The 13,427-nt window shown below is 38.8% G+C and overlaps 1 protein-coding gene across 1 annotated transcript in view; it reads right to left on the bottom strand.

Annotated features, from left to right (window-relative positions):
• fras1 (Fraser extracellular matrix complex subunit 1) overlaps window positions 1–13,427 on the bottom strand; it is a 218,886-nt gene that overhangs the window by 65,431 nt on the left and 140,028 nt on the right. The window contains 3 exon segments of the mRNA XM_042341116.1: window positions 2,792–3,118; window positions 7,132–7,216; window positions 10,793–11,063. Of these exon segments, the coding sequence (XP_042197050.1) occupies window positions 2,792–3,118; window positions 7,132–7,216; window positions 10,793–11,063 (683 nt within the window).

Below are 13,427 nucleotides of genomic sequence, written 5' to 3'. Positions count from 1 at the left end.
TGTATAAAAATACCCACAAATGTGTATTAAAGACAGGCAGGTAGCTAAAACCACTCCCAGAGAGAAAACAAGTCATCAACTCTGAATAAAATTTCATTTATTTTCTGATGGCCACGATGACATTCACAAGGTAAAACTGCTGTTGTGAAGAGTTTGCTGAGAGACTCAATAAATGATAAAAGGGATGTGTTTTGCTGAGTAAACTGTCAGCTACCTAATGATTAAAATATGCACTGGAATAAAACACTACTGTATTCACAAAGAACATGCCAGCTAAATACCACACTTAGTAACTGGTAGTTGAGACATCATGCTGAATTTAATAATAATAATCCTTGCATTTGATACAGCGCTTTTCACGTCAGGAGGACGTCCCAAAGCGCTTCACAGAGCACACTCTAAAGTGAATTGACTGTATATTTGTGGGCGAACGCGGCAGCCAATTGCGCACAGCAATGTCCCACAAACAGTTGTAGATTGAAAATGACCAATTTATTATTGTTTTTGGTTTTGGAGGGATTATTATTAGGCGTGTGGAGTAAGGAAACTTGCCCAAGGTTTCACCCTCTGCCTGGAATTGAACTCAGGTCTCTCACTTGCAAAGCGAGTGCTCTAACCACTGAGCTACAGGACTCCATTAGATGCTATATCAAATGCAAACGACCTACCATTTTTCGCTATAAGTTGTCTCCATCTCTGGAGACAAACTCTTTATACAAAAGCAGCCTGGCACACTGATTACAGAGTGTCATTTTAGTATTTATTTAAAGACTTCAAGTATTAAGTGACCCAGTGATGCTGAATATTGGTGAACTAATGCACAGAGGTATAGCGGTCTATTAAAAACTCATTACTAACCCTAGCTATCTTCTGGTTCATGATTATAATTAGAAATGCAAAGCTTGTTACCCATGAGCAGTGCTAGAACTAATACAGTGGTTCGGGTAACTTTTACTCCACATCTCTAAGATCCCAGTTTTGACAACTTTCTAACTGAGACACTGAGCAAGGGAATTCTTTTCAACTTAGAGAACAGGAATACTGGAGGTCAAGTTAATGCCACTTTCAGAGTGTGGTTCTGTAGGCTTGAAGTGCGATGATAAACAGCAGTTCCGTGGCATTCGAGCCTCTGCCCTTCAAGAGGGCATTGGTGACACAATAATATTGCACACACTCACAAACGTGTAACGTCATCACATATGCATAGTGATTCTGTCGGGTCGTGGCGATGCTGACCCTATTCATTTCACATTGGGATCTCCTCTGTGTGGAGGCCACAGGAGCTCGAACTCGAAAACAACCCTCAAATTTAGCTCTGGGATGACCAGTGAGTTTTTGCTATAAGTTGCCTCCATTTCTGGAGACAAACTCTTTATATATAAGCAGTCGGGCACACCGATTACAGAGTGTCATTAGCACAGACTTAGGAGCATATTTCTTGCCCATTGTTTTAAACCTAGGTGGATGGGATGAAAAACATTATAAAAAGGGGTTGGAGTTTTAAAACAGTTTAATAGGGAGAGCTTAATTTATTTTAAAACCCAGGTGTGCACAATAATGCAAGGAAAGATTTTTCGTGTTTGCACACATGTGTGAGGCTAACAGCAAGAGGGCCCAGTGACTATCTTATATTGTTGTGTTATTTCTCTCAAAAGAATATTTGGAGAGTTGAACTGGAGAGTTGAAATTCCGGTCAGCATTATGCTTTGTGCTTTGGGTGATGTGTAATTGTAAGGGGAAAATCCCCATTAGAAACCAACATGGTAAAGGCACGACATGTATCGCCAGCTGGAATTTCAGCCACGGGTCCTCTGTCACATACACACCATCCCAGAGAGGAAGAACAGGCAAGCCCTGGGGGAGGATAGTGCAGCTTGGATATTTTTCCAGTTTAGTCACTGTCCCTTCAGTTTTCAGTTGCCTCTTCCCCACAATATACGGCTGAGATCAACTGAAAAACACCATTACCAACAGCTATTGGTGACTCTCTCTCACTCAGTACAGCAGACTGTCCAATTACAATTAAACAGGCACCAGCTGACTCGTAGAAGATTTTACTTGAACAAAGTCTAGACAGACATCTTTTCAGATTATAAACTCAATATCAGCTCATTTCCCAAGGCAAAAAACTGAAGTAATAATTATCATCAATTACCTGGGCACCTGCTAACTGCACTCTCAGGCAGTGCTGTGTGTGCACCAGATGAATGAAGAAATCGCATATTTCATATGTGGTAAGCCCGTGGCTGAAACGAAACACAAATTGCACCCTTTCTACTACGCAAATTACATAAATATCTGCTGTAAAATCTTTAACCTTGCTCTGCTGGGAATTACTGAGGTCTTTGGAGTTTGTGAACTACAAACCATTGGCACTTCTTTCACTTTTGCTGAAAACTCAGAATGCTTTGTAGTGCCAAATAATCACCCCCCCACCCCCAAACCAAGTTGATCTACAAACTGCAGCCCACTCATTACTTCATTGTTCATCATCTTAATGACATTCAGCCAAAGGGTGACAAAGCCCATCATATATCTAATGCCAAGCACTGTCTGAGTCTGCATTTCAAACCACAATGTGTGAAAAAAGCACAATTATATCAAAAACATTTACCTGCTGAAAATGGTGACCCAGTCACCAGTGTTTAACAACAATTTCACTTGCAAATACTTCAGTTTTTCCAGTTTTCAGCACAATTGTCACTCAAGGTTTGATAAACAGAGAATCTCCCATTGAAAACAAAGGCTTTTTATGGAATGGAAAAAGATAGTTTTCAAAAAAGCTTGGTACCTTTTCATCTGGAATAACTTTGATCTGGAAGAGAACGTTCAGGAAATTATGCCCATCATTTATCTGCAGCAGTGTCCGATCGTACATGTTGTCTGTCCCATCATGAATGTAATGAAGCTGTCTGTGTTTCCGGTCCTTCAATTGAAAGTGTTGTACATCCACATTTGCTGGGAGCACAATCAGACGGCCATGTCTTGGAGGGTCCAATACTTCAAGGACCACATCAGAGGGGTTGTCCTCATCCTCAATGTCCAGGACGAGATTAGAAATGGCTCCCATTCCACCTCTGCTGACCAGTAACATTTCATTTGTCAGTACATATGGAGGCTGTGAAAAAAAGAGTCATTAATAATCATCTATCTGTCTCTCTCATTTGAAAGCAATGCGGAATTATATTTCTAAACTTATAGCACACCGGAAGGTCTTTTTTTGTTGCAATTTGTGTCGTGAAACTGTTGAACAATGGGAATATTTTACGGAGGACAGGAAATATTTCACTCTTTTTAACCAATATGAGAAAACCGTGAGATCTAACCAATAGTTTACAACAACAACTTGCATTTATATAGCACCCTTCACGCAGAGTTGCACCCCGGAGTGCTTAAATTTACATTTAGAAAGTGATAGCATCGAGTGTATGTGAACCTATCACTAATGGCGATGGTATTCTTCGTCTATGTATTTTATCAAATGATAGATGCTATAGAGAAGTGCACTACAGTGGTGGTCTTTACAGTGTTCATCAGCCCTTTATTTTTGTTGACCATTTGTTGCCTCTAGTTCCCAGTTTTTTTGGTCAAGTTCTTTTCAGAATCTTCCTGCGATAAAGTCTGACACAGAAATCATTCTTAGCAATAAGCTGATGTGGATAGTGGGGTCGAAACAGATCAGTGAGCATTTTTGTACCTTCTTACTAATGAAATCAAAGATGGGTAAATTAATATTCGTGAATTATTCATGATATTTATCGTGAACTTTAATGTACAGTTTATGGTCTATAAAAATTCATAAACAAGAGAGATTACCATATTAGCCTGATATGTAAATCTGTGTGATTAATGCAGAGCACAAAACATTGATCCTGTGTCCGCTGACAGGATAATTGAATAATTCATAAATTATTCAGGGAGGGTTTATTTGAAAATACTGCTTCGAAAGGCTTGCAATCCTAATAATGATGGTTTTCAAAGAAGTGGACTGCAGAATAAGAATACAGAATAACTTGTTCAAACATTATTTCCACTTCCCTCTCCAAATCTTCCCTGGTGCACCTTTCTATGCAAGAAAAGTGCTGTTTCAATAGAATGGACAGGTATTTAGCCTGCAGGGCTTCTTATGTAATCTTTATCCACTGTCTGCACTATCCCACCCATACAATTTGCAGGAGAAGAAAGCGTTAGGATCCGGCGGGTATCTGAGAGCATCTTATATGTTTGCAATGTTAAATCAAAGCTTTGCTTGTTGCGCGAACTGATTCAAAAGTGTGCTCCATGCCATGTTGAACAAACAATCTCTGGTAGGCGTTATGATTCAAAGCAACCAGTCGCTCAATTATCTTTTCACTTGACTGAATAACTACAGTCTATGCCAGACCACAAAACAAAGCTCCAGGGCCAATCATTCATCTGAACCAGAAACACACTATAAAGGCAAAGGATTTCAAAGAGCTGCAATACCTGATATCAGGTACGTTTGTCTTCAATGCTCCTTGTTTTGACTACTAACTTACTCTTTTGAGTTCAGTCAATCTATGGAATGTCTCCAAAAGGATCCAGTGAGCTGAGCATGCCATATACTGAATATACTGGATAGTATTCCTTTGCAGTTAAGTTACTTTTCAAGATTTATGTAGTCCCTTATTAATGTTGTTCCTCTACTGCAGTGAATTCTAGATGTTAAACATATTACTGTGGAGAAAAGTACAGTCCCTTTAATTTTTTGATAAAGCTGGGCATGGGTAAAGATTGCACAGTTGGGATTACATGGATTGTACTGAGCTGTGAAGTAGTTGAACACAGGATTAAATGTGCATTATATCCCCAATTTTGGTTAGTTCCCAACACTGCTCATGTCATTGGCGGTAGCCACTGCACAGAGACCATGCTCTTTCCTACATGTATGGGAGGTAAAGTAGAGTATGAATCACAGGCAGAAACTTTCCAGCGTTCTGAGTCAAAACCTTGGGCCTTGAGAGTTTTTAGTGATTTAGTTCAAGGTCCATTCACTTCGGGGCCTAGGTTTTAATTCAGCACAAATTGAGGGGATTCTCATGCAAGAATCTGCATAAAATGTGCCTGAGCATGGTGAATCGCTTTCCACGTAAGAATGAACACACACTCGGCAATATTTGTTCACAAATTAGAATTAACTTAGCAATCTTGCTCAAAGAGAATTCAAGATAGCTAGTCTAGGAACACTTGCCTGAAGATCATTTATAATAATAATCCTTGCATCTGATATAGAGCTATGATGTTGGAATGTCTCAAAGCACTTTACAATAATTTCCATTAAGTATAGTGATTACGTATTTGTAGGCAAACACAGCAGACAATTTGCGCACAGCAATAACCCAGGAGGTGAATGATCAATTTATTTTCAATGGATTTTTCGCCATCTTCAATCAGAAGTGCATTCTTTGTAGCAAAGTACAGGCAAAAGTTAAGTCTCTCCTCAAACACATGTTTCGAAGATAAAGGTTCACAAAGGATTTTCACAATTACATATGGAATGTAATAAAGAGTGACTTGCATTAAATTTAAAAAATTAAAAAATGTAATACCATACGGAGACATAATATCCATAGATAAAAGGAAAAGACTGTGCTGCAGTTTCTAGTTTGTATTCTGTGTACAGCGTAACTGTTATTGGCTTTAATCCGCAAATAATTTCTCTTTAGCTCATGAATAAAAGAGAAACTAAACCCAAATGATGATACTGTGTGGGCTAAAACATAGCTTGCTGTTCTGGTCAAACTTGGCTATCTTAGCAATGCTGTTGGTGGTGAATGCTGCAATGCAAATTAACTGGGATTTTTTAGTTATATAATTTGCAGTCATTTTAGGTGGATTTTTTTTGGACTTGTCCAGGTGAAGGATATCAGGTTCTGTGAAATGGAAGCAAAGTATCTTCATCTAAAGACTTCACTCTGAACTAAAAACTCACTTCCCATTATGCCAATGTTTTACTGTGCTTACAGATTTCATCAGGATACATGTGAGAGAATGTAAATTGCAATAGGAATCTGTAATTGTGTATGTATTGTGTAGGCATCCATTGCAAAGGTGGATAATTATCCAAGATAACTTGATTTTCTTTCCTATTAAGAAAACAAGCAATTGAAGACATTTTCAAACTCTTGCAGCTGTAGATTAAAAAACCCTGTAGCAAAATATTTTTCCTTCGTTCTCATTTGAAAGTACACTGATGCAGCCATCCATTGTAAATAATACAAGAGTTCACTGAATTCCGCAAACTGGCAGATATTTACTCCATGAAAACAGCTTGGCTATTAATGAGCTGAATCATATCTTAGGGTTATTAGCAAGATGCCATGGCAACAGCATCTCTCACTAGATCACTCCAGGAAGTGGGTTATCATTCCATCTTTGGATAAGCAAGTACAAGTCGATTCCATTATATTGCTGTGGTTTACATCCATTAAATCAGTCTATGTTACAATGCGCAGTGCTATAAAATGACTGGCAGTCAATGGTCCTGAGTGATCAGGTCACTGCTGATGATACTCTAGTTTGCTCGGACAATGGATTATTTCACCTCTCAATCTTCTTTTCTCTAACGACAATACATTTCACCCTCTCTTCATAATTTAGGGTCCCAAGTTTCGAAATCATCCCTACCACTATTTTCTGTGCTCTCTTTAGCACATCAATGTTCTTCTGAAGATTGGATACCAAAACTGCACACAACACTTTGATTATTGCTTCACCGGCAATCTCTACAAGATTAGGTTAGTCTTTCAACTCGTTCCCACAAGATGCATTTGATTAGCCTAATTAAGAACAGCTTTGCATTGACTGGGAACCTTCACTGAAATGATCAATAATCACATCCAGATCCTTTTTCTTTTCCACTTTTGCAAATGGACACAATTAGAGATTCCTATTGCAATTTACATTCCCTTACATGTATCCTGTTGAAATCTGTAAGCAGAGTAAAACATTGGCATAATCGGAAGCAAGTTTTTAATTCAGAATATAATTCTGGCACTGTTGTTCTTTAAACGACTGTTCTGTCCGGTAACTTCTCCATATTTTTTGAAAAAAAGTTTAGTGCCACAGACTGTTCAGTGTGGGCAGGAAACATGTAGTTTCCATTCTTACCTTAAGTGAAAAGGCCTGAATATTAATTGTTTCTGGACGAGAGAACAGCTGCAGATCACTGGCCTTCAGGGTGAACTGACCATTCCTGTCAAAAACAAGGTACAAAAGACAAGACTAAAGTTAAAGACTCTGTAAACAAATATAGTAAAACTTGCATAAGTCTGATTGGTATAAATAGCATAATCGCCTAAATAGTTTATTTGCCCAAGTCCCATTGAAGAGTGCATATTCTATGCAAGTTTGGCATAAATCTTACTTTGCATAAGTCATATTAAATGTATGGTCCCAATTGATATGACTTATGTGAGGTTTACTGTACCAGTGTAAAGATATGACTGAGTGTTAAGTCACATCATGTGATGAGTCATCTGAGGGTGCAGCAAAAAACTGGGGAAATTAATTATTCATGATACAGTTTTAAAATCTATGTTGCAAGCTGTCAGACTTGCTTCATATTATCACCCATTTTCAAATGAACGGTTTAACGGTGGGATATTGCTGCAGGGATTCTTCCTGTTGTGAAGTTTTTCACAATTGCCTAGTTTTAGTACACTGTAAGGCTTCAGGTTTTCTTTTGAGTAACAAATTATATTCTGAGGCTCTGAAAATATATAAATGTTACACTGTAAAATAGCAAAAAATTAATTCTGAGAAGTGGTAATATTGACTGATGGCATTGCAAATAACCATAATACATATCCTTATTCAAAGTGTTCCATAACTGAAGTTATTTCCAGGGGGGAATAATAAGTTTCTTTTAAGAATTACAGAAAATCAACTCCAAAGTCCAGGCCAAATGCAACAAATTGCCGAATTCTGGTCTCCTTAAAATGCTAGATAAAAAGAGTAAATCTAGACGAAGATCGTATATCTCCCCAAAAAAGTGATTTTCTTCCAAAAACATGTGAAACGTTTGAGCTCTTTTGAACTATGTTCCATCTTTTTACATTAAATTAAAATGAACTTCTTTCAAAAGTAGTCTTAAGTATCTCAATGTACTTCATAGGATACTGTAAAGCTTTTTGTATCTCGTAGGCAAACGCAGCAGACAATTTGCACACAACAATATCCTACAAGCAGCCAATTAAGCAAATGATCAATTGTATTTTTTTTGCCCAGAACAATGGGAGAAACGCTACTCTTTTCAAGTTATTTTCTGGAGTTCTGTAGCTCAGTGGTTAGAGCACTCGCCTTGCAAGCGAGACACCTGGGTTCAATTCCAGGTAGGGCGAAACCTTGGGCAAGTTTCCTTACTCCACACGCCTAATAATAATCCCTCCAAAACAAAACAATAATAATTTGGTCATTTTCAATCCACGACTGTTTGTGGGACACTGCTGTGCGTAATTGGCTGCCGCGTTTCTCCCACAAATATAGTCAATTAACTTTACAGCATATTTACAGCATATTCTGTGAAGAGCTTTGAGATGTCTAGAAGACATAAAAAGCGCTATAACAAATGCAAGGAATATTATTATAAGTATGGGATCTCAGTTTACATCTCCTCCGAAGGACAGCAGTTCCAACAATACAAGTCTTCCAGAGCATTGTATTGGGAGTGTCTAGGCTTTGGAATTCGATGTCCGGAAATGGGACTTAAGTCACAAGTTTCTGACTCAGAACATGCTACCAACTGAGCCAGGATGAGTCTGTGTTTCACGGAATTGTTGACACACCATATAATGTACAGCCCTGGCTGTTGGATGATATGTTAAGAAATAGAGTTTAATATAAAGTACACAAATACTAAATACCATAACACCATCAGTGTTGAATCACTGCAGGAAATAATCGTTTTTTCTGACAAGGCAATAAATATCCTGTGTAGCACTGAAGTGCATCAGTTTATAAAGCTTTCATCTATAAATTGCAAAGAATACAAATTATTCCTTCTTGATTCAGAAATCCCATCTGACTTCCACAGTAGGCTCCACAGTTTCTGAGTAGCTCTCGATATTCTAATCATTGCATCTCATTTAAGTAAATGGAATAAAATAAAACCAATGTATTATTTTTCCCAAGCTTAGGCAGATTTACAGGAGTCAAAGAATTATTGTGGACACCCATACCACTCATATTTGAAACAGCCGATTATATCACAACGGCTCAAAGTGCTTCACTGACAATGAGTTACTTTTGCCGTTATACGGGCAAGAAATGCATTGAACAGCAAAATGTCAAACAACAATGTGATGGATGAATCCGTTGAGTTTTTTTTAATATATAAATTGGACAAGGAAGCAGTTTGCTCGGATAGTTAGTTTTAGCAACACTGGCCAGTAAAGTGGCTAGTTTTGCGCTGCTTTGTATCACAGGTTCAGTCCTGCTGGCTGTGAACCATCCCACCTGACAGCAGTCATCAACATTAACAACTTGCATTTATATCGTGCCCTTTACATGGGATAGCATCTCAGAGCTTTTCTTTGTTATTAGAGATTGGAATCAGAACCTATATTTTGTCCAGAGTTCAAAGTGGATGCTGAGCTAACATAAATGTTATTTTTCTACGTGCAAGTAAATGCTATATTGCTGACAAGCATGATTCCTTGGATTTTTGGGTCCATTAAACTGAAACCCAATGCAATGCTGTGGATGTGCTGATTGTTGGAGGTGACATCCTTCAGATGAGATGTTAAATCGAGGTTTAACCGTTAAATCTGATCATATTGACGTTAAAGATCCCATGGCACTATTTGAGAAGAGAAGGGTATGCCTCCCAGTGTCTTGGCCAACATTTCTCCAAATAAAAAATGATCATTCACTACATGACTGTTTGTGGGGAATTGCTGTGCACAAAGTGCCTGCCGCAATCACCTTCAGGTTACCAAGTCACTACACTTTACAGTAAACCTTGTGAAACCCTTTGAGAAGTCTTCCTGACCTGAAAAAAATCTATATCAATTGAAAGGATTATTATTATTATGATTATCCCTAATCTGAAACAAATCTACCCCAAGCTTACACTTGGAAGTCACAATGTCTTCCTAAACTAAAAGCTCTGGCCTCACGTATAATAATGCACCAAAGGTTTCCACCATTAAATGCATTATTAAAGCTGCAATGTCCCATAAAACTGTTCATTCAGTAGCAAATATTACATTCAACAACTGGCACGCAAATTGTGTTTCTAGCACAATCTGTTCCTGATTTCACAAAATTGATTCCTGCAATCTGTTATTGTGAAATGTTTAAGTTACTATTTTGTGTGGAAATATTGCAATATTGCCAACCATATGAGCGATTCCTGTGCAAGTACACGTATTAAATCTATTAGAAAAGTTTGTGACTAGAATAGAGTACCTTTCATCAGAAATCAGATGAATTAATCATTCATATCATTGCAGTTTGGGAGACAATGTTGGCCAGATTAGCTTCCACATTTGCTTAAATAAAAGCAGTAACAACCACAACACACTTAATGTAAAATGCTTTGATTTTTTTCAATGTGAGCATGTACTATAACAAAGGCTAGTATTCATGTTTTATTATTATTAAATTTTATGTGTTGGAACAACATATAGTTGCTCCGAAACCAAGGCAAAAAAATTCTGATCCTCATACCACATTGGCATCGCTGGCCCAAGTGTCAGTTATACACTGAAGGATTCCAGCATTTGCAATGAATATTGTAACATTTTTCTCCCATTAAAGCTGCACTTACCTTGATTTTTCTTTGTCGTGAACAAATCGGATGTTTTGCTCTCTGATCTCCTTGACAGTGAAAGTGCTTCCTTTCTGAAGATGGATTTCCTTGCCCTTTTCCATTTTAATCAGTTTCCCATTGGCAGGCGGGCTGACAATATGGAAAATTAGGTTTTCAACTGGTGTGTCAGGATCACGCAGGCTGATGAAAGAAGTGTTTAGTGCCTCAGTTCCGCCGATTTCCACAAGTACTGGACTGGTTCTACGTAGGGTGGGTGCTTGAACATTAACTGCAACAACCAAATTATTTACCAAATTAGAGATTGACGAGGATTACCATTTTTTCAACCCCACCATCTAAAATATTAAGGTATACGAATGCTAGTTGGACAGTTATGGTGGAACCCTGTTACAATGGTTGTTGGGGTCCATAAAATTCCAACCAGGGTTAAAGCAAGACAGTATCACTGGCCAGCCCTTCTGCATTCACTGCACATCAGCACAGAAAGTTTGACGGCTCCATCTGCATTTCACCATGATAGCCAATCAGTGGGTAGGAAGACAAAAAGGATATCTTCTGGGACATCGAGTATGACTATCTGCAGAAGTAACCTGAGGATCTGAAAGTGGGTTATTTTGCCTTCCGGCAAACCAGCCGATGTTCCGAAGGCTGATGGAGCTGAGATGCAACTTTTGGATTTGTTAGGTAAGCAAATGTCAGTGTCCACAGTCCAGCTCTGAAGTGCTTTATAACAGGTATCCACTGAATCATACACCATACCATTATATTGCCGACCAGGCAGTTTACCAGCACATTGGATTGGTCGGAGTTGCTCGCTCGCTCACTCACTCAATAAATCGTATTGTTACTTGTTTCTTGTTCCTGTTGCTAGTGTAATCATCTCTTTTGTCTTAAAGAGAACTGTCTTTATTTACCTTATTAAAATCATAGCTAAAATATTACACTGTAAAAAAGCTTAGTGAGCTAATGGGATTAAAGATCTCCTTACTTTAAGCATATTGGCAGTTTTACATTTTACCACTGCAGCAACTGTGGTAAAGTTAAGGATCATTCATGTCAAATCAATGCCTGGCACGATAAACTGTACTAACATATACACACTGTGGTGCTTAAGATTGACTCATCTTAAACTTGCGTTGTTGTCCTCTCATTTATCATTACTGGCCAACAGCCATATGGATTTAGCGGCTAACCTCAAATAATCTAAAATACACATTGCCCGATTCCATGACCTCATGTAGAGTACAAACACCAGAATGGATTAATTGGGCTCCGTGACCTTTTTCTGGGATGTACAATCTATGTAAGACTGCCCCCAGATGTTAGCAATCCATAAAAGCACCAGGTTTTATTGAGCATTTTAATAACAACAACTAGCATTTACATAGTGCTATTCATGCGGGCTCGTGTCTCAAAACATTTAACAGTGGCGGAGCTTGATGCCAAACCAGGGAGAGGTGACTGTAGGCACAGTCAAAGAGGGAGGACTTCAAATGTCATCTGAAAACAGACTAAGAGGAGGCATAGTTTTGTTGCATAGTGGCTGAAAGCATGGCTACCAATGGTGTAGCAGAAGGGACGAGAGCCATGCAGGTGCCCGTGCCGGCTGAGCAAAGGAGGCGGTTAGTGGAGTGGGGAGTAAGCAAGTCAGAGGGAGGTACCATGGCTTGAAGTAATTTTTTGCATGAACATAAATCGATTATTTCTGTAATAGGGAGCCAGTGGAGCCTGGCAAGGACTAGGGTACAGAGTTTGGTGTGGGTGAGGATAATAGTTTGATAGGGCTTAGGGTTAGGGTAACAGTTCCACTGATACAATAACCACCCACCTGAATCTTAAGAAAACAAAAATTCGACCTAATTTTAGTCTGTATGCCAATTTTTTCTTAAAATTCAAGATTCCACAGAATAGTGGAAAATTCTTCAATTGGAAGTTGCTACAGCAAACTAGCTCTTAAATTGACCTGGCCTCAGGCTGCAAATTGGCCCCAGCCTATCCAGGGGTAGGGAGGGGAAATGAATCAAGGTTCCTGCTCTTGGTGCCTCTACAGCATTGTCCACTGGTTGTGCATGTGTAGCAGCTGGGTGGGGAGAGGTCAGGTCAGCTGTAACATCCTCTACAGTGGAATAGGTAGCTGACATTCAATGTAAAGGCTCAAAGAGGCAGTACTAAAGGGTAATCCGGTGCCTGTGGACCTGCACCTCAGCGAGAGGAGGTGAGACCAGGAGCAGAGAGGCATGTGCCAATGGGGAGAAAATTTGAAAAAAAATGTACACACTAAATTAAAAAATAGACTTAATTTAAGGATTTTCCACAATTCTATGTCATCTCAGATTTTAAGGCAAAATGGCCTGAAAGACTAGATAGAATTAATCACAAGACTCGTCTTTGAAGAGTATAAAACACAGCCCTGCAGTCAGCAAAACAGCAAGCTGATAGCACCTGAAACACTAGACTCTGCACCATGTATGTCAGGCTAATCTATGTACACGTTCCTAGATTAAAACCTTGTCTGGCTCTCTTGGAATCTGTGCTCCACTGAATCTCTGATCCTGATCAGCACCACAGTCCCCACCTTTCCCTGGAATTGATGGATTGATAAAGTCTATCTGGTTATTTCTTATCTCTTTAT

This window comes from Callorhinchus milii, unplaced genomic scaffold (assembly GCF_018977255.1).
Source record: "Callorhinchus milii isolate IMCB2004 unplaced genomic scaffold, IMCB_Cmil_1.0 Scaffold1, whole genome shotgun sequence".
Classification (NCBI taxonomy): domain Eukaryota; kingdom Metazoa; phylum Chordata; class Chondrichthyes; order Chimaeriformes; family Callorhinchidae; genus Callorhinchus; species Callorhinchus milii.
The sequence above is the reverse complement of the archived record's forward strand: the minus strand, read 5'-3'. Positions and strand labels throughout refer to the sequence as shown.